The 27297-nt window shown below is 40.9% G+C and overlaps 1 protein-coding gene across 1 annotated transcript in view; it reads right to left on the minus strand.

Annotated features, from left to right (window-relative positions):
- Positions 1-27297, minus strand: part of exoc4 (exocyst complex component 4) — a 362722-nt gene that overhangs the window by 223381 nt on the left and 112044 nt on the right. The window contains exon 9 of the mRNA XM_055653386.1: positions 4206-4302. Within this exon, the coding sequence (XP_055509361.1) occupies positions 4206-4302 (97 nt within the window). The remainder of the gene's footprint in view (positions 1-4205; positions 4303-27297) is intronic.

Genomic DNA, 27297 nt, shown 5'->3' on the forward strand with positions numbered 1-27297 from the left:
TCAAGGAGAGTGTTTCCTGGCCTGCCACCATTTGAAGCCTTATCGTGAATGCCTGATGTCATAGGACAAGGAAGAACATTTCCTATTCTCACTTTTCTTTTGCTGCTTTAATCTCGGGTACAATCATAGCTCAATTTTCCATTTGATTTCTTCTAGTCTTTTCCAAACAACTCTTCAAACTCACTTCAGCCGCTGCACAAAGCTTCTGTCAATAATGTACGGAGATTACTGCCTGTATTGTAATTATGAATCAACATTGTCTCACAAAGGCACCCTCAATCTACAAGTGTAATATAAAGTGTAACATAATTATCTTGCTGAAGTACCCTGTTTTGCAGTATTATATAAATACGATTTAAAATACTTTGTCGTCTGCAATGTTACCATCAAAGAATCTTTCTGATGCAAAACAGAACAAAATGCTGTGTATTTAGAAACCTGGATATATATTATCACACAAGTATCACATAACCTATCTTACAAATATTTTGTCATAAAATTCTCCTGAAGCGATCTTACATGTAAGACCTTGTTTCCAATAGAAAACCCACAAGGCACAGCTATTAATACATTTTATGTATAATAAATTTGTATTCTGCATTTTAAATTAATGTTGTAAAAGGAACAGTTGGGAAAGATTTGTTTCTGTTTGAGGTTTAAATACCTAGTAAAAGCAGTCTTAATAAAAGGTATAATATGCATAAAAAATGATTCACAATCCTGTCTTGTGATGCTGGAACATAAATGCTTTGGTTTTGCAAATTTCATTTAGGCTGGGTGCTGAGTAAGTACTGAATATTAATTATCTTGCTTCCATTTAATACATTGTCTCTGATAACATAATGAAATGTTGAACATCAGTAACTTGAAAGACACTGACCTTCAAGTTTATACAACTCTCAACACAAAAGAATGAAAAATCTTATGTCTGTATGTATTTCTAATTGGTCAGCTTACAGCCCATTACAAATTCATATTCACACATTTCTAATGACAAGTGACTCTGTAAACATGTCACACTGTCATTTCGCCCCCCTGCTGGATGTACTGCTGCAGCATCTCATTATTCTATCTCCCAACTCTTCAACCTGTTCTGCAAAGGAACTCCCATGTCCAAACAACATTCACTCTCTGCCTGTCAAATTGCTGTGAGCTGCAGTTAATTATGATTATATTAAAAAAAAAAACAAAGGAATATATCAAAATAATAACAGAATGCAACATTCCAAAAAGAGATGGTCTCCTCCTTGAATATTTGTTTGGTTGGCTTATGCTGTGTAATATAATGTGACATATCCTAATTGAATTATGTCTGCAGAGCATTTGTTTCCTATGTCTGCTGCCCTTGGAAATAGGTATTCTGAAGTGGTCTGCCACCCAAGACTCGAGCAGTTGGTCCCGACTTGTATGTGCAATGGTTCAGGAGATTAGCGTGCCATAAAAAATATTCACAATCGATTTTTCTCAGCAAAGGGAATAAACAGTTTGTTCAGAGTTAGAGTCAGTTCAGATTCTGTCTTGCTTTGCTTTGTCTTTATCAATTTATTTATTTATCTGTCTGTTTATTTATTTATTTATTTTCCTTTCTTTTTTTCTTTAGTTTAGGGGGGTTTTGTTTCTTCTTTTTTTCGTCTTTTTTGTCTTTTTATCTTGTGTTTTTTTTTCTACATATATAAATTTTCTTTTAAAGATTTAACTCAATAAAGTAATTCTAAACCTGAAACAAAATATATATTTTTTAACTATATTTACATGGAGGTCTATATTCAATGTGTATTTTGACAATGGACTCATATTAGGTTATACCTGTTATTAATGTAATCCTGATCCATATGTATCAATACCATTGTTATGTTTATCATTATTCTTTTTGCTCTGTTTTTTATGTTTTGTTTTTGTTTTTGGAAAAAAAAATGAATAAAAAGATTTAAAAAGAAAGAAACTGTGGGAGGGCCTGCCTGTTTACGATAGAACACGTCAGCCACAGCAGAAAATGCAACCATAGGTGAAACATTCATCTCTCCAAACAGGACAGCATCAAAACCGCACCATCATCTCTCTCAGATGGACGGATGCAAACACTTAACAGTTCCCTATGGATCCGATGCAAGTTAACTTTCCAGAGCAGTCGACCATGCAGAGGCTTATCAAAAGGCTTATTGAAGTCCATATAGAATACATTTTCCACTTTGCCCTCATCAACTTTCTTGGTTACATCTTCAAAAAACTCAATCAAATTTGTGACACACCATCTTCCACTCACGAAACGAATCTAACCATTCTCATCCATTCTTGTCTTTCCAAATGCATGTATATGTTATCCCACAGAATCCTCTCTAGTATCTTGCCTACCACAGATGTTAGGCTTACTGATCCATAGTGCCCAGTTATTATTTTGCAGTCCTTCTTAAATAGAGGCACAACATTACCCACCCAGTATTGTGGCACCTCACACATGTCTAACGATGATTCATATCTTTTGGAAGCTTTGTTTTTAAGTGGCTATGGAAATTTTTACAGATCCTCCCAAGGTTACACTTGACTTATGTACAGCCAGGACATGCAAACAAGCCTTGGGAGACCAGCAGGATGGATTTGCTGGCTGCATTAAGGCTCTGTGCATTTTCTGCTGTGTGGGAACTTGATTCATGGAATTATCTGAGTGGTTGAGTTGATTACACTGGTTTAATATAAACGCTGCCAATTTTGGCCTCAGTTTTCATTTAAATATATTGTTGGGTGGCCACATTTCTGACTTGCAAAATGTTATGACCAGCTCTAAGGAATGGAACTCTCTCATAACCTGGGAAGGACCTGTATTAAGAATCTCTTTTTCACAACTCACATGCTAGGTCATCAATTGCATCTATCAAGAATGGTGCAATAGCAGAGAAAGGTATAAATAAGGATGCATTCAAACAACAAAAATATCTGTGATAAACAACATCCAAGTTGACTTTTTTTCAGTCTTTTATCTTCTACGTGCATGTTCAATTTTTTTTATGAGTACAGTGCGTTGGAACTTCATGAGTTAATGATTAATAGGAGCAGAATTAGGCCATTCAGCCCATCATGTCTACGCCATTCAATCATGGCTGATCGATCTCTCCCTCCTAAGCCCATTCTCCTGACTTCTCCCCATAACCCATGACACCTGTACTAATCAAGAACCAATCAATCTCTGCTTTAAAAATACCCGTTGACTTGGCCTTTACAGTCACAAAAGTTGCGCAGAACTATACCTCTGCAACTCCTGGAATATGAACACAACTCCAGCACAGAACAACTGGCAGAAAGGATATCGCTTTGCAGTAAGTCTTAAACAGCCAAACTGAAGCAAATGATGGAACTTTAAATTCATTATTCGATTGGCATGAGTCTACATTGCCATGAGTTGGTCTTAATTCACAATTAATTAGCCTTAGCTGAACCATTTGCGTCAGGAAATTGCTTATTTGTTGAATGTAGAGATAGGACAGAAATTTAAATAACAAGTGGACGTGGAAAAATGAATGCCTATTTTGGGATGTCTGAGTTGACAAGAGGTCTCTAAGTGCTTTTGACAAAGTTCTTAATAATTATGCCTAAGCACACGTGCTTTCAGGGATATATTTACAAACATTGCTGTAACAAAGACAATAATGGTTTGTTTGTCCAGAATATTAACATGTTCTTTCGATACAGTCACTTGTCACACGACGGATAGGTTGGATTCTGAGATTTCCTTATGCATTGAGTTCCTGATCTTAGCTAGAATGCCTGGAGATATTTTGAAAGGAGTCAATAATGAGGTGGGAACCATGAACTCCTTTGGTTAGTTGTCAGCTTGTGGGATTTTGTGTTGCAGGCAAGTGAAAGCCATAGGCCATTTGAAAGAAATAAGGTTTTATAATTAGAAAATCTTGGAGAGGATTGAACACCTGTTTCCTCAGCAAAGCTGAGGAATTTAGACAGACGTCAATGATAAAATTAGAAATGTTGACATTTTAGAGAAAACATAATATCATTATAATTCAAGATTCTATTGCGTGGAGTTAAACAAATAAGTATAAAATATTTTGTAGGGTCTGAAAATTGCCTATAATAGCAAAAAACCTAGAAGAAAATGATCAGATTAGATCAATTGAAATAAATGCGTGTGTAGAAATAACTTCAGGCTCCATTTCTAACAGCTAATATTTTGCAAAATATGATTTAGACAATACCTTAACAGTGGATGAAAGATAACTGTAATGTTGCGAGCCCCGGGTTTACAAACAAACTTTGTGCCTCCTCCTTCAATTAGATTGTCATCAGCCCCACCTGAAAATAAACAGATGAAAACTGTTGTCAAGTTTTTGGATTCCCAAAGGATTTCAAAGGGATACAGTGAACAGTGAGTATTGTTACATAGCCAGCAACTTTGAACTTAACTGAACATATTATGGACTGAAGCAGATATATAACATTCAAACATTAATCATAAAATCTGCATGATGATGTGGCAAGCACAAAGGCTCATAAAATATCATTAAAAAAGTTAGGGAGCAATTTGGAGATAGATCAACATACACGCAAGGAAATCAGTTAACATGGGTATTAACAATACGACTGTAATGTAAAGGGCCTGTCCCAGTTGGCCGTCATTTGTGCCTCATTTACGCGTCATATGTAAAATAGGTCGAAGCGACGTGAGCGCTTCATCATGCCGTCTGGTGCGCGTAACATCATTAGAATACCCTGCGGTGCACGGCGAAGCATGGTTATGCACGGTGACATAACCATGCGTCACCACGCGATACACGTGAGACGGCAGGACGCCAACGTGCAACGCCAATGGGTTAGCGTGCGTATCCAATGCGTCAGCGTACGTACGCGATACGTCATGCAGGTGGCGCGCGAGGATTTTGTGCAGCATGAAATCCTGGAGCCCCGCGCGATACCGAGCGCAACTCCACACTCCTCCACGCCTCTCCATGCGCCCATCCCGCGCTACCCATTCGTCACAACGCGACAACCACATTTTTGGAGGTCACGTAAATGGCGCGCAAATGACGGCCAATTGGGGCAGGCCCTTAACTGTGTGCAGTGTCACAATAGCACTACTTTGGTTTGGTGTGTTCATCTTGTTTCAATAATGCAAAGATCGTTTAAATCCTTGTGGTGCTTCATCAGAGGTTATTGTGCAGCATGAAAGTTCATGATATAAGTATTGGCACAGATAGAAGATTGGCTGGCTAACAGGATATGAAGAGTCACCATGATTATGTTTTTTACTGGTTGGCAGTTGACGATACAGTCACTCACTTTGTTGATGATCGAGAGTAGACTGATTGGGTGTTTATTAGCTGGATTGGATTAGCGAGTGGGATACACCTGGATAATTTTCCACATTATTAGTTAGACAGCAGGGTTGTTGCTGTATTGCAATGGCTTGGCTGGAGGTCCATCTACTTCGTATGGACCAGATTGTTATCTGGTTACAAACCCAGTCAACAGATGACAACGCACAGATGTGAACTGAAGGCGAAGGGTAAATCCTTGGGGGAATTTTCTTTAGGGGAGGAGTGGCCATTGTTACAGATTATCTGGCAGCAATCTGATGTAAGGATAATATATCCCCATTTTGTACAATGAAAAAAGATGTTAGCAGAGAATGATGTGGTTAACTTTGTTGGATGCTTCTGAAGAATTCATAAGGACGAGGAGAATAGTTAACCAGGGATTGTGGTCAAAACATTTTATTTTAAACTTGGATATGAAACTAAAACAAAAAAAAACACAGGTTCAATAACAATGTTTTGTTCTCTGGACATAGCAAACGAAAACTATCCTCTGCAGAAAACCAAAAGCAACCTCTCTGCTAATAATCTGATGCTAATGATTTGACCTAATGATGCTCAGTAGGAACTTCCTTTTCTAACGTTTTAAACAGTCTTAAGTAAAGAATTGTCTAAGGCAACTATCAATTTATCATAAAAGTGACGTTATGCCTACTGATGGCTATGGCTGATGATTTTCAAATGAAAAATGTTGAATGATAAAATTATAAAATACTATTGTTGTAAGGTGCAATGCCAAAGCTTAGCTGAAGGTGTGGCTACAGTATTTCTGGAGAACCTTCGGTACTTTATAAACATAAGCACAAATCAAAAGGAATTTTATTAGTTTCTACAATTCACTGTTTTTTTGGAGGGCTTCTTGGTAGACTACTTCTGTAAAATCCGGCGTAAACCTACATACAACTAGGATGTGTTATTACTTGCAGCATTAATATTACAATTACATGAACAAGTTACTAATGTGTTGATTGTCCTCCACCAAAATATTTTTCTGTGGTCACCCCTGAAGTGAAATCATGGTACCACACAGCCTGTGGTACCTTGTCCAAATGAACATTTTAATGAGAGTCCAGCTATGATAGAGATGTGATCGGAATGCAGGGGACAATATTGATAAACCTAAGGGATTTGCAAACAATCACATGGGCACTGTGCAGTTGGGACAAATGCATAGTTATTAGACCAGGAATCCACGCTAATGCTGTTTGTTCCCATCTTGAACTGCAAACTAAACTAATCTTAACCTTGCATCAATTTATTGCATTACTGCAGCCAATATAGTCTCTGAAAGTTATTTGGCCTGTATTTGAATTCTCCACAATTAAACTTCAGGAGAGGAAAAGTCAAATTACATGATTTATGGCTGTTTCTCATCTACCGCCAGAGAAAGCTCAAAATCATATTGCCATCAGAATAATCAGATGAAATATCTATTGGGTCAAAAAAGAAATCAGCCTGAACTCGACTGTTCCATTTAATCAATCAACTTCATAAGATCAAATAGAGCAATAGCATAAAAGAACTCCACTGTGTTCATGCCAGCCAAAAAGTGGCTGCTACATAAATCCTTCTTGCCATCTTATGGCCCGTGACCTTGCAGGTTATGGGTCTTAAAATGTTGTTCAAGTGCTGTTTAAATGTGGCAAGGGCCTTCCGCCACCCTTTCAGTGATGATCAATGTAACAAATAAACAATGAACGTAGAATAGAACACGACAGCACAGGAATGGGCCCTTTGGCCCACAACATTGAATGAATGAATACGTTTATTGGCCAAGTATTGACATACAAGGAATTTACCTTGGTGCTCGATGTGCTATTTGTGCCAAATACCATGGTAAATTAAACTGATCTCATCTGCCTGTACGTGATCCACATCCTTCTATTCCTTGCACTTCCAAGTACCTTTGTGAAAGCCTTTTAAACGGCACTATCACATTTGCCTCCAGCACCACCTCTGGCAATGCGTTCCAGGTCCCCATCATTCTCCGTGTACAAAATGTGCCCTGCAAATCCGCATTAAACTTTCCCCCTCTCACCTTACAGCTTTGCCCACGAATATCGGACATTTCCACCCTATACGAAAGGTTCTGACTGTCTATCCTATTTATACCTCTCATCATTTTATACAAGTCTATTAAGTCCCCCTTCAACCAATGCTTCAGAGTAAACAATCCAAGTTTATCCAACTTCTCCCTGTAGCTGAAACCCTGAAATCCGGGCAATGGATAAACATTTTCATTGAACTTAAGGGGTGTGACAGAATGCAAGTCATAGTGACAGCGAAACTTTGCTCAGTTCAGTATCTTGGAGCTCTATCAGCAATTACAAATATTTAATTGGAAATTAGGTAAGCTGTGAATATTTTGACTCGGGGTGTGAATGGTGTGATGGCGTGGGGTAGAGAACCAGTTAAGGAAGGCTTGGAAAAAGAGCAAAGAGAAAAAAAATGAGGAGGATAAGAGCAAGAGATTGAAACTGGTTAATATTTAAGGTTAATATTTAAAATCTCATTCTTTAGGGAACAGGGGTTTCCCTCTTCAACTATAAATTAGGCTCTCACCAGGGTCTCCTCTATGTCCCGTAGCTCCACTCTCACTCCCCATTCCCCCACTCGTAACAAGGACAGAGTCCCCCTTGTCCTCACCTCCCACCCCACCAGCCGTCACATACAACAGATTATCCTCCGACATTTTCTCTACCTCGAACGGGATCCCACCACTGGCCACATCTAACCATCTCCTCCCCTTTCTGCTTTCCGCAGAGCCCGCTCCGTTCGTAACTTCTTGGTCAATTCGTCCCTTCCCACCCAAACCACCCCCTCCCCTGGCACCTTCCCTTGCAACCGCAGGAAATGCTACACTTGTCGATTTACCTCCCCCCTTGACTCCATCCAAGGACCCAAGCAGTCTTTCCAGGTGAGGCAGAGGTTCACCTGCACGTCTTCCAACCTCATCTATTGCATCCGCTTCTCTAGGTGTCAGCGGCACAACATCGGTGAGACCAAGTGTAGGTTTGGCGATCGCTTCGCCCAACACCTCCGCTCGGTTCGCACTAACCAACCTGATCTCCTGGTGGCCCAACTTCAACTCCCCCTCCCATTCCGAATCCGACCTTTCTGGCCTGGGCCTCCTCCATGGCCAGAGTGAGTCCCACCGCAAATTGGAGGAGCAGCACCTCATATTTCACTTAGGCAGTTTACACCCCAGCAGTATGAACATTGACTTCTCTAATTTCAGGTGGTTCTTGCTTTCTCCCTCCTTCCCGGTTCTCCCACAGCCTACTGTCTCCACTTCTTCCTTTCTTTTTCCTGCCGCCCCCACCTCCACATCAGTCTGAAGAAGGGTCTCGGCCCGAAACGTCATCTATTCCTTCGCTCCATAGATGCTGCTTCACTCGCTGAGTTTCTCCAGCATTTTTGTCTACCTTTGATTTTTCCAGCATCTGCAGTTCTTTCTTACACAATATTTAAGGGTATCACTACAGCAAACAAATAATGAGAGTCTATGTTTCTTTTTCCATTAAATTACTTAAAATTGCCAACTGTGGTTACATTCAAACATTTAGAATATTTGTTTTCTGAAAACAAAAACTCCTGTAGATGAAGATAACTGGAAGCAATTTTCCACCAATCTGTCTAGGGACTCATCAGTCAATAAATCAAGGAATTGATCGAGGCAATATTTTGCTACAATAGATTTCTATCAAAGGTGAATAATTCCTTGTGGAACCAGTCAGAGTATACACAATTATTATATATTCTACCACTGAGACCAAGTATTATGTTACTTTAATAATCTCTTTTGCTTAAAGTATACCTTTCAATTGTGGCGATGAACTCAATTATAATTATAAAGGTTTGTTCTCTTTTTCATATCATGCCTTTGTTATTCCGGCTCTTCCCTTCTCTGAAAAGGTTTAATATCTGCATACTATAGCACACTATTGGTGATGATGTCTTTTGGAGAAGCATTTCAACTAAAGATGGAGCAAACTTTATTAAAGAGCGATAAAAGACAACACAAAGTGCTGGAGTAGTTCAGCAAATCAGGCCGCATCTCTGGAAAGGTGATGTTTCCGGTCACTACCTTTCTTCAGCCTCTGACCCAAAATATCACCCATTCGTGTTCTCCAGAGATTCTGCCTGACCCGCTGAATTACTCCAGCACTTTGCATGTTTTTCTGTAAAACAGAATAGCAGTTATTTTTTCCCCCCCTTTATTTAGGAGCTGTAGCTTCATGTAGGTAACTGGAAAAACGTCACCCTCAACAATTGCCATTCAGATCAATGAATTGCTGAGTCCATTTTTGTTCCATTCAATTTAATCCGACCATTTCATTTGTCCACCCAGGTTGATGTAAATGATCCAAGGTATCACTAGAAAATAGCATCCCTTGGTGTGTAAAGCAACAGTCATCTCTCAGCTGACTGAACTTACTAAAACAAATTTGTTGGGGGAGTCCAGAACAAGGGGTCACAGTTTAAGGATAAGGGGGAAAGTCTTTTAGGACCGAAATGAGAATTTTTTTTTTCACACAGAGAGTGGTGAATCGGTGGAATTCTCTGCCACAGAAAGTAGTTGAGGCCTGTTCATTGGCTATATTTAAGAGGGAGTTAGTTGTGGCCCTTGTGGCTAAAGGGATCAGGGGGTATGGAGAGAAGGCAGGTACAGGATACTGAGTTGGCTGATCAGCCATGATCATATCGAATGGCGGTGCAGGCTCGAAGGGCCGAATCCTGCACCTATTTTCTATTTTCTATGTTTCTAAATGAGATGGTTATAATAACTCGCAGTTGTGGGACCTTGATGGACACACATTGGCATTTGTTTCCTAGTGATGTAACATAAATCCAAATCTTCATTTCTTTACTTGAATGCTCAATTCTTTATTTTACACAACATGGGTCCGTGGTTGCAACTAAGTAAAAAAAAACAAGAATTTATCCAGAATATTGAAGTGAAAGCATAAGGTATTTCCCTGGGAGACTTTTGGAAGCTGGAGAAGAAATTGCAGGTACCCTGGCTGAGATTTTTGGATTATCAGACGCAGGTGAGGTGCCAAAAGACTGGAGAGTAGCTAATATTGTGCCTCTATTTAAGATGGGCTGAGAGGAAAAGCCTGAGAACTATAGACCAGTGAGCATAACATCTGTAGTAGGCAAGTTACTGGAGAGGATTCTGAGGGATTATATGCATTTGCATTTGGATAGGCAGGGGCTGACGAGGGATAGTCATCATGATTTTGGATGTGGGACATTGGGTCTTATGATTCTGATAAAGTTTATTGAAGAAGTAACCAAAATGGTTGATGAGGGCAAAGCTGTAGACATTGTCTATTTGGACTTCAATAAGGCATTTGATAAGGTTCTGTATGGTAGACTGGTTGGTAAGATTAGATCACATGGGATATGGGGAGAACTAGCAAACTGGATGGAGAATTGCCTTTAAGGAAGGTAGGAGAAGGTGATGTTGGAAGGTTGTTTTTGAACTGGAGGCTTGTGACTAGTGCTGTGCCTCGAAGATCAGTGCCGGACTCATGGATGTTTGTAGTTTATATCAATGATTTGGATGAGAATGTAGAAGGCATGATTAATAAGTTTGTAGATGGCACAAAAGTGGATGGTATCATAGATAGCAAAGATGATTATCAAAAATTACAACTGGATTTTCATCAGTTGGGCTAGTGGGCTCAGGAATGGTTCATGGAGTTTAATGATAGGTGTGAGGTGTTCCAATGATGCCCCAGTGTTTGGGTCAACGCTCCTTGAAAAGGCCAAAGATTTTTCTTACTGAACCATGCGTTTTCTGACAGCTGGTTTTCTTGTTTCAAAGTCCATCATGGAATAAGGCTGCTTTGGGCAAACAGAAATCAGTTGATTGTGAAGCGGGGGAGGGATATTCAATAAATTAATGACCAAACATGATTTGTCTCCAGATCCAGAAAGCAGATGATGAACCTCTTGTTGTAATGATTGCCCGCTTGTACCTGTCCTGGTGACATGAGTGCTGCTAAATTTAAACCACGAATCAGATGACTGTGCTAATGCGTGTTAATGCTTCAGGAATCACAAGAGTGAAATTTTTAATAATCAGTAAATGCAAATGCCCTGGAGCTTTCAAAGAAGAAAAACATGAAGTACATAGCTCAAAGTAATGGATATTTTGTCATTATAATGTATTCTCTTGTTGGACAATTGTTAACTAATGAGAGTTTGCTTCCAGGAATGTATTTACCATTTTTTCGTTTGTAAACTTTGATATAACCTATCGATCAATCAAAACACGATAGACACAAAAAGCTGGAGTAAATCAGTGGGACAGGCAGCATCGCTGGAGAGGTAGAATGGGTGAAGTTTCCGGTCGAGACCCTTCTTACACATTTTGCCCAATCAAAACATGACTTTTTCTAATGGTGATAAAATTACAAGAATGCTGGGCATTGGATTAATTAGAAGCAAAACTTTAAGAAAAGATTAGTGAAAATGATGGTCCAGCGAGAAGCTTGCTGAAGGATCTAATGAAGAAGAACTTGAAGACCTTCAAAGTTTGACACTACCCACAGCTGTAGAGATTGTTAAAATTGTAAAGAATGTTTCCTTTGCAACTTAGTGTGGTATCGAAGTGTTAAAGACATTTTTAAATGAGAAAAAAAAATTGGATTTTGGTATTTTGTGACACAGAAATTATAGAGAGTGTGATAAATCCAAGTTTGCTGAAAGAAAATAGGGGCAGCACAATAGGCTCAGCTAGTAGAGTTGTTGCCACAGAGCACCTGGTTTCAATCCTGACGTTGTCTGCTCTCTGGAGTTGGTCCGTTCTCCCAGTGTTCCCAGAGTCCCTGGGCACTCTTTTTTCCCCACATCCCAAGGACGTGCAGGTTTGTATTTAACTGGCCTCTGTATATTGCCCCTAGATTGTGGGGTGTGGATGTAAAAGTGGGAATAAAAGCAACTGCATGAATGGGTGATAGATGGTTAGTGTGGACTTGGTGGGACGTAGGACTTATTTCCATGTCAATTCCAAGCATTCAGTCAACGCCCAAATCATTCTAAGGCCGCCCAATGACGCGAAGATTCGGAAAAATATGATTTTTGTGAAATAATGGGCCAACACTGCTTTAACTCCACTGACAATCCTCAATTTTGCAGAATGCAACTTGATATTCAGCCCATGAAGTTACACAATTGCACATTTTGGACTTTATTTTTGTACAAAAAGACAAATTCCAACTAAATGGATATTTGTAACAAATCATAAAAGAAGTGCGAGATAAATTTCCAACATTTGCATTTAAAATTTAATTCACTTATCAGCTAAGCCGGCACACATCAACTGCATTATGCACTGAGCAACCAGGTTTATCTACAGATTTTGCGCTTTGAAATACAAAAAAACATTAATTATTTTAAATTCCTATATTTAACACAAGGGCAAGCACAAGGTAATTAACCATATTTTCTTAAAACCATCAGGTCAGTCAAAATTGATTGATTCCTGACCAATTGTCTCGAACATGCTCAAAATTTTAAATCACAGATACCACGATTCCAAAGCAAACATGACTTCAAGTACAAATAGCTTGTGTACGGAGAGTCCTTCGAAATATTTACACAGTGTAGAAAATGGAGCATTGCTATGATAAGCATTTTCAACCATTCATGCTCTTCTTGGATAACACTGTGTGCATTTTGTAAAACTGATCCGTGTAAGATCAATAATTTCTTTCAAGAAAAGGTGAAGTATTTTACATTTTAAATGCATTTGCCAGTATAGTAATATTATTTAATTTGTAAAACAATAAATAATTTGTAAATTATTTATTTTACAAACAATACTGCATTTGCCAGTATAGTAATATTATTTAATTTGTAAAAAATGTAAACAAATTTTTAACAATTTCTTAAAAACTATTATTTTAAAGAATTGAGTGATTTGACTTCCCAAATTCAACATTTGTTGGAATTCAAGTGCTGTGCTTTCAGATTCAAATACAAATCAATTCTGGGGCAGTATTTGGCATTACAACTTTTCCAGCAGCTCCTCTCCACTTACGTCTGAAGCTGTAACACATTGAAATTTATTTTGGCTCACTCTTAACTTACAAGGAGCAATGTCAAGTAGAACATTGCAATATTGTCTTTGTCTCCTCCCTATTTACCTCCTCATCTTTGTTTGTCGACACAGAGATGTATAGCAGTTAGCAAGTGCAACCTCAGCACGCTATCCTTCAGTTGTTTCTGCCTTGATCAGTTAAGCACCTCTTACAAAAAAGACTGCTACAGATACATTTTATGGGTTTCTCTCCATGAAACTATTGTTCTTTTGTAGTTCTATCTTTTCATCTTCTGCTCACAACCACATCTCAGTGACAAAACGACAAGGTTTAAAATAAAATCACCAAATCCAATGACGATCACATTTGAATTTCTATAAAGCTATCAAGGTTACACATTGTCATCTTTCTATCACCAAAAACTTGTTTTACTTTACTTTGAACAACAGTCATCTATATTACTAAAAGTCTGTTCTTGACCGGTTTTGGCTTTCTGTGCTGCGATTTCCGAGAGTACGCCGCCACCTACGGCCGTCATTTTTGGCCACCTCGCTCAGAGCCCCCCTCCACCGCATGTGTGCCAAGGATTTTTCCCGTTGATGAAAATTGACAGAGATATTAATGTTTTTACAAAATTCCCCATTCTCTCTGCTGCCCCTGCTGGAGGGAGGGGGTGGGTCTATAAAACCAGGAAGTGGTGTGCCTCAATCAGTCTCTGCAAGTGGTGTGCCTCAATCAGTCTCTGCAAGTGGTGTGCCTCAATCAAAGCTCTGAATGACACTGACAAATGTCTACAGCACTGTGAGTACCCTTAATTTGGTTTGAAATTTAAAATATGGTTAGAGGTAAAAAAGCACAGCCTGCAAATGGTTGTTTGGGTTTGGGTTGGTAAAAGTCTCTCCCCCCCCCCCCCCCCTCTTCTTTCCCCCTCCCTCTCCTCTCCCCTCTCCCCCCCGCCCCTCTCTCCCGGAAGGGAGAGAGGGAGAGAGAGAGAGAGAGACCCCCCCTCTCCCCCCCTCCCCCCCCCCCCCCCCTCCCCCCCCTCCCCCTCCCCCCCCCTCCCTCCTTCCCCCTCTCTCTCTCCCTCCCCCTCTCTCTCTCTCTCTCCATTAGCGTGAGTGCGGGGGGGGGGGTTAGTTAGTGTGTGAGGCTGCATGCCGCCTCCCCCCCCCACAACCGCACGTTGGGGGAACAGACCCAACGGGTCTGCACTTGGTCTAGTAATTTATAAAAAACTCCATAACTTACTGAAATCTATAACTTGCTGAATTTATCATTTAAGGTTCAGCACACAAAACATAATTGATACATTTATACCAACCTGAATCTTATAAACTATTATTGATGAAATCATCCAAATCCTTGTCAGTTTCTATTCGTCAAAATAGATGTCTTACATATCTGATCAATGTTAGCTGCTCCTGTATGCATTATCCTGTGCAGTTATCTATCGTCTCCTTCCATTCCTTATCTATCTGCACAGATTTATGTCATTAACAAATTGATTGTTACTGGAATCTTTGCACATCATTTCGTAACTCAACAGAATCTTTCTCACTCTACAAAGCTGAGATTATATACCAACAGATAAAACAACGAGTAACAGAAAAAGAATGATGGCTTAATATGGAAATATCATCAGTAGATCTATTTGACATTTTTATTTCTTTCCTTTTGGCTGTCGCAACATTTTTGTGCAATTAGTTCAATTAAGAACATGCTGTATTTTTACAAAATCTCTTTTTCTGCAGTCATTTTATTAAAGCACAATTCTGTTTCAAATGCAGAATTGTTTTTCTCTAGAAAGCAGGCTGAAACTAGACTAAAGCAATGGGAATAGAAGAGAATGTAGGAGCCAGAGAGAGGCACAGTAATTGAACTCTCGTTGATATCACCAAGAACAGGGAAAATAGCCAAAGTCTCAGAAATTAAATATAAAGGACACTTAAATTCCTACTTGTTTAGAAGAGAGATAAAACAAAGACCAGTAAGTAAAATTGATATCCAAAAGTGTCAAGGAAGATGATGAAGCAAAATTACATGACATTCAGAAGACACACGTGGAACATCTGGTAAATATATAGATGAGGGGAAGTTAGCATAACATTTCTGCTGTAATGGAAAACTAGATGTTATCAAAATAACATATTTGGAACTACAGTCCCGTGAGTCCAACAATCCATAATGGACAAAATAATGAAACGAGCCTCAGATGCAATTATGAAGTTACCATTTAATAAGAAATTGGCAGCATATATCAATAGGGGTAAATTTTCTTCATACATTTCCTTAACCCCTTACAGTGGTTACTAAAAAGTCTGTGATGCACTACCACCTATTATGCTGTATAAATCAACATGATATACTTGACTGTTGTTTCAAAATACATTATATGGGCTCCCAAGAGATTCAACAGTAAAAACTATTGGATTTTAGATGAGAATGAAATATTCAATAAAACTGTTGCTTTTAAAAAGAAAATTCTAGCTGCCACATCAGTCAAGAAGATGTTTCGGAGGGGAAGTACATTAGAGCCCAGCATTTGAATCACTGTTGTTAATTGCTTGGATAAATGACCTGCATGTTAGTGCCAAATGTAACCTCTAAAATTTGTGGCAACTCAAACAGCATAATAGGGATGATTTGTCAGGAGGCAAAGATCAATTTTCCAACTGGGCAGACAAATGATGAATGTCAACTGCATGTTGGCAAATAAGAACACAGATTAGAAATTAAAATGAAAAGATAGAAACAAAATTAGTCCAAGAGCCATAGAAAAGCACACAGAACACCTGGCCATCACTGAAACAATAGATCTGTTTGACATTTTTATTTCTTTCCTTTTGGCTGTAGCAACATTTTTTTTCAATTAATTCAATTAAGAACACCTGCATTTTTACAAATCTCTTTTCCTGCAATGATTTTATTAAAGCACAATTCTGTTTCAATTACAAAAATGTTTGTTTCCAGAAAGCAGTTATCAATACTGAAACAATAATGAAGGATTTTCAACCCCAAATCCTCCACTATAAAACCCCCATGCATCCCGACAAAACAGCCTGATTTTGAACAAGCAGGTAATTCATTGCAAGTTACCATCCAGGTGAAGTAGTTGAAATTTAATCAAAATACACGTAACTAAAAATACAAATACAATCTTGGGAAGGATACTCAGAAGACTGGGACTTAGGTTATTTATCTTTTCAAATTATTTTTGAAATATTGTTGCATAATGTTGATCATTAAAGGACATGGACAGGCAGGCAGACCACAGAGAAGAGAAAAGAGAATAATATCAGATAATGTCAAATAATTTTGAATTATGAATATCAAATAAGACGGAAATGCAGTTAACTGAAACTAAATGTTGCCAGTGCTCTGGATGTGTTAACTTTCAGAGAATGAAAAATAGAAGGCAATGAACTTTCATTGCACAAAATTAATCTCCATGAATGTTGGGTTACAATAGCAATGGTCCAGATAAATGGATAAAGAAAAAGGGTTAACATGATTTTGCAAATAAGCAGGTAAGTGTACCTAGAAATATTTGCCTCAGTGGAAAAGGTGACCCCATTATGAGCAGTTAACACAATGCACAAAATCGCAAATAGGTGCAATCAAGAAAGTCATGGCAATTGATAGGTTTACATGAGATATTGGTTCAACAGCAAGTTGGTTCACAGATGGGGTTTACAATGCAGAAGCAATGATAGCCTATGCATTTCTCAGTGCATTGAAAATGATCTTGTACATGAATCATCTGTTCCAAAAATAGTGAAGGACAAATCCTCTGTTATGAACTGTGAACCTTTCAGTTGGCAGGGAGAGATTTTAATTTTGTTCCGCTGTATGCAGATTAATCACTGTCTATTACAAACATTTGTCTTAGAAAATGTCCCAGGGCATCAAACATATGCAGTTACTTCAATGCAGTCATTATCAAGAAATAGAATCAAGTTTCGCTGAACTAAAAGTGAACATCATGAATATTCACAAAATTACTGTAACCATTAATTCCACATGTTTATATGTAAATTGGTTTACTGCCCGTGGCAAACGTGCAGTCCCAGGAGTAAAATACTGTGTAAAATAAATTGGTCATCACATCCAAATCTGCACAAGCTTCAGCTCCTCAGCCACATACTGATTGCCAAGATGATATTCTCCAATAATACAAAGGAATCATTGCTTTTTTACCCCCTTTGAATAAATGGTCACATTAAATCTGTGTGTGAATCAAAATTCATCATAAAAAGCATTTTCCTTTATCTACAAAAAATGTTATTTATATGCGTGAACAAATCAAAGGCTGCATTTTAAACTTCTCACCCCTAATTCTTGCATTAGCATTTTTTTAAACACCCTGCACTCACTTTTTGACTATTTTGAACATAATTCAGTGATTGCCTTTTCAGTGATTAGTCTGTATTATTGTCACCAAATCGCATTTGGTTTGCTCCCACTCCACTGGCACTTTTTACTCTCCGAGTCTCATCTTGTTTCAAATCATGTGTTTCTCGTTTGAAATCTTGGACAGCACACACAAGTAATGTTTTCCTAGTCTCTGCGCTGACTAAATGACTTCTTATTCACAGTGATTTCTTAATTCACCATGTCCTCTGCCCTTTGAATTCATGAGCTTGACGTTCTTTGTCAGAGTCAATTCAGTATTAACATTATTGTCATTTCACCGAGTGCTTACATACACAGAAGAAACAAAAAATTGTTTCTCATCAGTTTTTGTCAGTGCAATTAATAAAAACAGAATAAATACATACAACTTAAAAATTATCATATCTAAAATAGACCTAAAATGGAACTAAAAACAGACATTCAAACCAAACAGTGACTTTACCTTGACAGGTGTCTAGCTGTCAAGGTTTGGGCGAGGTTATTTGTGGGGGTGTATGTGTATGGGGAGGGGACATAGTCTGTTAACCATTTTTATTGCTTGTGGGAAGAAGCTGTGTAGCATCCTGCTGGTTCTGCAGCTGATACTCCTGTACCTCTTCCCAGATGGCAGAATGGAGAAGATGTGGTGGGATGGGTGGTAAGGGTCCTTAATGATGGCTCTGCGGATGCTGCGCTTCTGATAGATCTCCAACAGGAAAGGGAGTGGGACACCAATGATCCTACTGGCTGTCTTCACTATCCTGTTTAGCTGTCTTTGTTCGTAAACCTTGCAGCTCCCAAACCAGGAAGTGATGCCGTAGGTCAGTATGCTCTCAATGGTACCCCTGTAGGAGGTCGTTAGGTGAACAGTGGGGAGACCTGCTTTTCTGCATCTCCGGAGGGGGTGGAGCCGCTGCTGTGCTCTTTTGATGACTGCTGTGGTGTTGGTCGTTGAGGTCAGGTCGTCCACTAGGTGAACTCCCAGGAACTTCACGCTGCTAACCCTCTCCACAGCAGCTCCATCAATGTGCAGCGGTGTATGATGGTGTTGGCCAGCCCTCCTGAAATCAATCACCATCTCCTTCGTCTTATCCACGTTGAGGGTTAGGTTGTGAGATCTGCACCACTCTGTAAGCAGCTCCACCTCCACCCTGTAAGCCGACTCATTATTGTCACTGATGAGACCCACCACCGTTGTGTCATCAGCGAACTTATTGATATAATTGTTGCTGAGTCTGGCAGTGCAGTCATGGGCAAGCAGACTGAACAGCAGGTTCAAAACCACATCATTGATCCTGTCATCTCATGTGGCCTTGCTGGCCAAGTCATGTCAAGTGATGTTAAAGCCACCTTTAATCACCTGCTTATATCACTAGCCACCTTCTCCTCCCAGCCAAACTTTCTTCTACGTCAGTTCCTCTGGAAGAGTGGTGAAAAAAAAAAGATTCCTCCCAGTGATTCCAAACTCAACATCATTAGGCCTTCATTTACCAACACATTTCTGTAGCTATTCATCTGCTCAACCAAACTCTCATCACCACCTTCTGTACCTTGTTCAAATTAAAGCTATCTTAACTCACTTAGTTATTGATTTGCTTTTTAACTCATGCCTTTATTCTCGAAGGTCCACATTTTAAAACATATCAGTTAGAAAATCTGTTTTCTCTCAAACTGTTCAGTTTTCCTTCATCACTCAGGAGGTCAAGAATAATAAAAATTATTACTCCAAATAATTCTGGCTTCAGTTTGTGACTTCTCAACCTTTGGAATTCCCACGATGAATCTTCCTGCCCACCCCCCATCACAGTTTCTTCCTTTAAAAAACAAATCTTGCCTAACATCTCATGAGGCTCAGTTTTAAATGTTGTCCAATATTTCTGACACACCACAACTACATTTCACCACATTAAAATTTCCTAAGTCAGCACTGCTAAATTCATGACATGATTTGCTTTCAAATGTTCTGCCTGAATCTAAAATCCAGTCGTTCAGCAGTTCTATAGTTTTTGTGACAATTTCTAAAAAGGTTTTTGAGTTGATAAAGACTCGATAAAAGCTCGTGTTGGTGTCATAACATAAACCACTTGAGGGGAAATTAAGTCTGAAGAAAGGTACCTACCCAAAACTTCATCCATCCATTTTCTCCAGAGATGCTGTCTGACCCGCTGGGTTACACCAGAGTTTTGTGTCTCTTTACGATACAATAGAACTTTATTTATCTAAAACATGAAATTACAGTGATGAAGTGGACAATCCAGGATTTGGGACGTGCAAAGATTGGGAAGGGGGGGGGAGGTGGAAGGGAAGTCGGTTTTCCCCATGACAGAAGGGGGAGGGGTTGTACAGTTTGATAGCCACAGGGGAAGAGGATTTCCTGTGGAATTCTGTGCTGCATCTTGGTGGAACCAGTCTGTTGTTGAGGGGATCTGAGGGGGAATCATGTTCACTTAAGCTAGTGGGCCAGTGAGAATTATTAAATGTTAATGGTGATTGGAAAATTGTGGTAATTTACTATGTGTCAGCCTCGATAACAATCAGCACAGGAGCACCTCAAGACTGCGTGCTCAGCCCCCTGCTGTACTCACTCTATAATCATGACTGCGTAGCCGGTCATAGTGTGAACACCATCATCAAGTTCACTGACGACACCACTGTTGTGGGACGTATCACTGATGGGGACGAGTCAGAGTATAGAAGAGAGATCGACCGACTGACCAAATGGTGTCAGCACAATAGCCTGGCCCTCAACACCAGCATAACCAAGGAACTGACTGTGGACTTTGGAAGGGGTAGGATGGGGACACACAGTCCCGTTGATATCAACGGGTCGACGGTGAAACGGGTCAGGAGCTTCAAATTCCTGGACGTGCACATCTCTGAAGATTCTCTTGTTCCGAGAACACAGATGCAATTATAAAGAAAGCACGTCAGTGCCTCTACTTCCTGAGAAGATTAAGGAGAGTCGGTATGTCAAGGAGGACTCTCTCTAACTTCTACAGGTGCACAGTAGGCTTTTGCTGACTAGTTACATCGTGGCTTGGTTCAGCAACTTGAGTGCCCAGGAACAGAAAAAGACGACAAAAAGTAGTAAACATTGCCCAGTCCATCATCGGCTCCCACCTCCCTACCATCGAGGGGATCTATTGCAGTCACTGCCTCAAAAAGGCTGGCAGCATCATCAAGGACCCACACCATCCTGGCCACACTCATCTCCCCACTACCTTCAGGTAGAAGGTACAGGAGCCTGAAGACTGCAACGTCCAGGTTCAGGAATAGCCACTTCCCCACAGCCATCAGGCTATTAAACTCAACTCATACAAAACTCTGAACATTAATAGCCCATTATTTGTTTATTTGCACTTTATCTGTGTATTTATTCATGTGTGTATATATTTATATAATGGTATATGGACACACTGATCTGTTCTGTATTCATGCCTACCATATTCTGTTGTGCTGAAGCAAATCTGGGACACATGACAATAAACTCTCTTGAATCTTGAAGTGTGCAGATAAAATGTGTAGATGGCAACAATAACCACCAATTTGGGAGAAAGGAAGCTGTTTAAAGTTGTTAATATATCCGGGAATGACCCCAGAGATGATTATCTCATTGCACTGAGCACAAGAAGAAAGCTGATCAAGAGGATACCAAATGAATATACTTAGCCACAGTCTAGACAGCACATTCGACTGGACAACCTAAATGACTTCTCTCCTCCATAGCCACTGTCCAGTTTTAAATGGCCAATAAATAATCTGGAATTGTAACTAATTAGATGGCAAAGGCCATCAGGGGATATACTCTATTAGTTCTGCTATTGATAAAATGTGAATGTTTAATTATCATCACTTCAGCAAATAAACATTAATGTTCTATATTGAAACAAAATAGCCGAGGTAGAGCAAATGTGAAAAATTATGCTCCATTTCATTTATTAACACATTTATCAGGTGGTATGTCTATCCAACCAAAACCTACTGGCTTTTCAATTTATATTTGATCCACAAAAAATCAATTGAAATGCGTTGTAAGTCTGATCACTAAGAATCAATAAGTATAATTCTAACTCAAACATGCCACAAAATAAATGGTAGACATTTTAACTGGGAAAGCTAGTGAAATATTTGTTCTCTTATCACAGGGCATGTATTCATTTAAAACTGATAAAACAGTCTCCATGTGCAGCACCTGCTGTTAGGTAATCAGCATCTCCACATTACTAACTGAGCTAAAGACTTCTAAAGGGCATTTCACATATTGGGGAACATTTGTGTATGTACATGGAAATGATCAATCAGCCAAAATAAAAAGTCATAAAGGCAGGATCTAAAAATAAATAAAACTTTAGGGGAGGTCCAAATGAAATGATAATTTTGTTTTTTTAAACAAGATTGTAGTACAGGTGCACAACCTTTTATCCGACGATCCAAATAACGAAAACCTCCGAATAGCGACATTTTTTCGGTCCTTGAAGAAAGGTCCTTGAAAACGTTCACCGAGGGCAGCCCGCAGAGGTCCAGCTCATTGCACCGGCACGGGGGCATTGCACTGTCTTCACGTCGCGATGCTAGCAGCACACTGCCAGTCACCGGAGACGTCAGGACCAACGGGACACCGACCCCCAGGCCCACTGCAAGCACGGAGATCCCAGAGACCCACAGCCAGCAGCAGCCCAGCCCCGTTCCAACTCCAGAGGAAAACTGCAAACTGGCCGGAGACGTCAGGACCACCAGAAGCCGCTCCCCAATGGGCCGCTATGGCGACAAGTGGCAGTTCGCCCACAGCCCGAGCTGCGCCCTCTCATCGGGACACCGACCCCCAGGCCCACTGCAAGCACGGAGATCCCAGATCAGCAACTCCAGCCCAGCCCCGTTCCAACTTCAGAGGAACACGCAGTGTATGGGCAGAAGCTGATAGTGTGGAAGGTACTTCTTGTTCTTGGGGTCGCGCAGCTCGGGCTGTGGACGAACTGCCACTTGTCGCCGTAGCGGCCCATCGGGGAGCGGATTCCTCTGGAGTTGGAGGGGGAGGGGGGTATTGTGCTGTTTGATCGCCCCCTACTATCCCAGGGACAGGGAGACAGGACGTTCACCGAGGGCGGCCCGCAGAGGTGACAGCGGAACCTCCGGTCGGTCCTCGAAGAAAGGGGAACTAAATCCCCATTCATAAAAGAGAAGGTGAGAGTATATTGCGCGGGAGGGTTAATAATTGACAATCTGCTGCTACCTGCCCGCTGAGTTAAAAAGTTCCCACGGTAGACACGATACAGTGTATCGTGAGTCTTGCGTGGGAACTTTTAAACTCAGCGTGCAGGCAGCAGCAGATTGTCGCTCCCTTCAATTTCACCCCACCTACACCCCTCTGCTTCCCGGCCATGTGTGTGACCCCTTCCCTCCCCTCTCCAGCTCCCCAGTCATTGCACCGGCGTGGGGGCTTTGTACTGTCTTCACGACGGCGATGGCTGCAGGTCAGTGCAGTCACCGGAGACGTCAGGACCAATTGGACGTCGACCACCAGGCCCACCGCAAGCACGGAGAACCCAGAGACCCACAGCCAGCAGCAGCCCAGCCCAGCCCCGCTCCAACTTCTTCTGCCGGGATCAAGGCGCAAACTCGCGACCTTGCGGATATGAGCCGAGCACTCTACCACTGAGCCAGCCATTATAATCTACGCAAAAAAAATTCCATTCCGAAGACCGACAAATTCTGAATTACGAAAGGTGTCTGGTCCCAAGGCTTTTGGATAAAAGGTTGTGCACCTGTACATGGATAGGACATGTTTAGCGGGATATGGGCCAAATTCAGGCAGGTGTGCTCGCATAGATGGGGCATCTTGGTTGGAATGCGCAAGCTGAGCCAAAGGACCTAGGAGCTAGCGGAATCAAGTTAGATAGAGCTCTGGGGGCTAGCGGAATCAAAGGATATGGGGAGAACTCAGGTACTGGTGACTGATTGTGGATGATCAGCCATGATCACAATGAATGGCGGTACAGGCTCGAAGAGCCAAATAGCCTCCTCTTGCACCTATTTTCTGTGTTTCTGTGACCAGTTTCCATGCAGAATGACTATGTCTACGTGCCGAACAATTTTCTCAGAGAGTATCCATGTGATCTAAGTTAACGGTGTCTATTGTGTCCGATATTCAGCTCAATGCAAAACTTAGCTGAACATCCTTATGGAATCTGAGATCCAACTCATTGTGCTTCAACTAATGCTAATCTTATATGATGTCTAAACCTGCATCTGAGATTCAGACTCTAATGATTTAGTCTTCAGTTGAAGCCTTGGATGATCTATACTGAATTGTTTTGTTTCAGCTTGGTTATTTGTTCTGATTTCACAAAGAGGAAAGGGACATCATGTTGTGTGTAGCGATATTATGATTCTTAATTGGACTGACCTATGTCCAAGACACCTCACATGTCCTTCATCTCTTTAATGACTTCCGCTGTATGAACCCCCACTCCCTCATCTTTACTATGGACGTTCAGTCACTCTACACCTCCATCCCCCACAAGGAAGGCCTTAAAGCCCACTGTTACTTCCTCAACCGCAGAACCATTCAATTTCCCTCTACTAACACTCTCCTCCACCTAGCAGAGCTGGTCCTCACCCTCAACAACTTCTCCTTTGACTCCTCCCACTTCCTCCAAGTCCAAGGCGTAGCTATGGGCCCCAGCTATGCCGGCCTCTTTGCAGGGTACGTTGAACAATCCCTGCTCCAGGCATACACTGGCCCTATGACCGAACTCTATCTCCTTCACTTGGAGGCTTTCACTTGTGTCTCCTCTGTACCCCGCATCTCTGCGATAGATCACCTTCCCCTTAGTCGCAACAGAGACAGAGTCCCCCTCGCCCTTCCCTTCCACCCCATCAGCCGTCGCATACAACACATAATCCTCCGAAATTTCCGCCACTTCCAACGGGATCCCACCACGCCACATTTTCCCATCTTAACCCATTTCCGCCTTCCACAGAGACCGTTCCCTCCGCAACTCCCTGGTTAACTCATCCCTTCCCACCCAAACCACCTCCTCTCCAGGTACCATCCCCTGCAACCGCAGAAGATGCAACACCTGTTGCTAAACCACCTCCTCCCTCGGCTCTGTCCAGGAACCCCGCTAGTCCTTTCAGGTTAGTCAGAGGTTCACTTGCACCTCCTCTAACCTCCTCCACTGTATCCGTTGTTCAAGATGTGGATTCTTATACATCGACGAGACCAAACGCAGACTGGGCGATCGTTTCGCGGAACACCTTCGCTCAGCACACGTGAACCATCCTGATCTCCCGGTTGCTGGACACTTTAATTCTCCGTCCCATTCCTACACAGACCTTACTGTCCTTGGTCTCCTCCATTGTCAGAGTGAGGCAAAATGCAAATTGGAGGAACAGCATCTCATATTTTACTTGGGCAACTTACAGCCCAGTGGTAAGAATATTGATTTCTCTCACTTCAGGTAGCCCCAGCATTCCCTCTCTCTCTGTCCCTCTCCCACCAAGTCTCACTGGCTCCTCATTTTCACCCTACAAACAGCTTACAATGGCCTGTTTCATTTATCATCGTTACCTTTTTCATATATTTCATTCATTGTTCTTTATCTCTCTATATCTCTATATCATCATCTATATCTCTCGTTTCCCTTATCTCTAACCAGTCTGAAGAAGGGTCTCGACCCGAAACGTCACCCATTCTCTCCAGAGATGCTGCCTGTCCCGCTGAGTTACTCCAGCTTTTTGTGTCTTTCTTCAATAATATATACTAACTGGAGTACGAACAAATCTGTTGTTCAACATATTTTGCTCTATTAGCTATTAGATGGCCTTACCAAAACATAAAGTATTGTGGGTCCTGTGGTAAAGAACACTCTGTAAGGGTTTACAGGACGTTAATAAGGGTTTTCAAGAAGTAAAAACGTAGAAGGGTTAGATATTTTAGTTTAGTTAAATGAAAGTGTGGAAACAGGCTCTTCAGCCCACTGTCCACATCGACCAATGATCACCCTGTACACCAGATCTATCCTAGACTCTAGGGACAATTTACAGCGGCCAATTTACCTAAAAATATGCACGTCTTTGGAATGTGGGAGAAAACCGGAGCACCCGGAGAAAACCCATGCGAGCACAGACGTGACCATGCGATCACAGACGTGTGACAACATGCAAACTCTGTACTGAAAGCACCCATAGTCAGGATCGAACCCGAGTCTCTGGCATTGTAAGGCAGCAAATCTATTGCTACGCCACCTGGCCGCCCAATATCCCCATTATGCAGAAAAACTTTCTTTTTACTACTTTGCTTCTGCTATATTTTCTTCAGAAATGTTTTACAGCAGCAAGGACTCAACAGTAATGGGAATTAAGTTGGATGTATGTAGCCAACCATCCGAGATATCAGATAACATGCAGGTACTGAGCCAGACAGGACTGTTTATACCACTGAATCACTAATCAACTCACCAGCTAACAGAAAATTACTGCACAAGCAAATGTTGACTGCAGATAATTAGTCTAAAACCCATTTCAGCATGAATATTTTATTACACAGAACAAAACTCGTTACTGAGAGAAATTAGAGAGTCAGGATGTCTGAAAGAAGCCACGCTGTGATCAGTCAGAACTTGATAAACCCTTCCAGAGCAAGAGTTTACCAATGCATCAAAACTGTGCTGAATTTCATTAGAAATAATATTAAGTGCCTTATGTTGATAACAAAATAAACTATGCTTCCTGCATATCAAACACATTCAATATTTTAATGACCTCCTTTGTAGAAAATAACTCCAGAAGTGAGTATTTTTACTTTTTGCCCTTTGTTTTCACATTTTTATAAAACAGAAAATATCCAATTTGGGAAATGTTTCCATTTTCCCCACCCCACACCCTCGTCATCCGTTTAGTTTAGTTTTTTAGTTTAGTTTAGTTCAGAGATACAGCGCAGAAACAGGCCCTTCGGCCCACCAAGTCCACGACCAGCGATCCCTGCACATTAATGCTACATTGCACACAATAGCGACAATTTACACTTATACCAAGCCATTAATCCACAAACCTGTACGTCTTTGGAGTGCGGGAGAAAACCGAAGATCTCGGAGAAAACCCATGGGGTCACGGGGAGAATGTACAAACTCTGTACAGTCGGGATCGAACCCGGTTCTCTGGCGCTGTGCCACCATGCCGTCCTGTGCCAACATGCATCCTGTTCCTTTCCCTTCTTTTGTACGCTCATACCCCATCACCGAGTCCCACATTTCCCTTTTCTCCTCCCCTCTTTCCCCTCCCTTGTTCCCTTCCACCCATGTGCCTACCTCCAGCTTTACATTTCACCCCTCATCTTCTCTCCTTATCTGATACCCCTTTATCTCGTTTTCAATCTCAAACCTTTGTCACTTAGTTCATGTTCATAAATCATAGGAGCATAATTAGGCCATTTGGCTAATTGACTTTACGCTGCCATTCAACCATGTCTGAACTATATTTGCCTCTCAACCCCATTCTCCTGCCTTCTCCCCATAAGCTTTAACATCCTT

Source organism: Leucoraja erinacea, chromosome 22, assembly GCF_028641065.1.
Source record: "Leucoraja erinacea ecotype New England chromosome 22, Leri_hhj_1, whole genome shotgun sequence".
Taxonomy (NCBI): Eukaryota; Metazoa; Chordata; class Chondrichthyes; order Rajiformes; family Rajidae; genus Leucoraja; species Leucoraja erinaceus.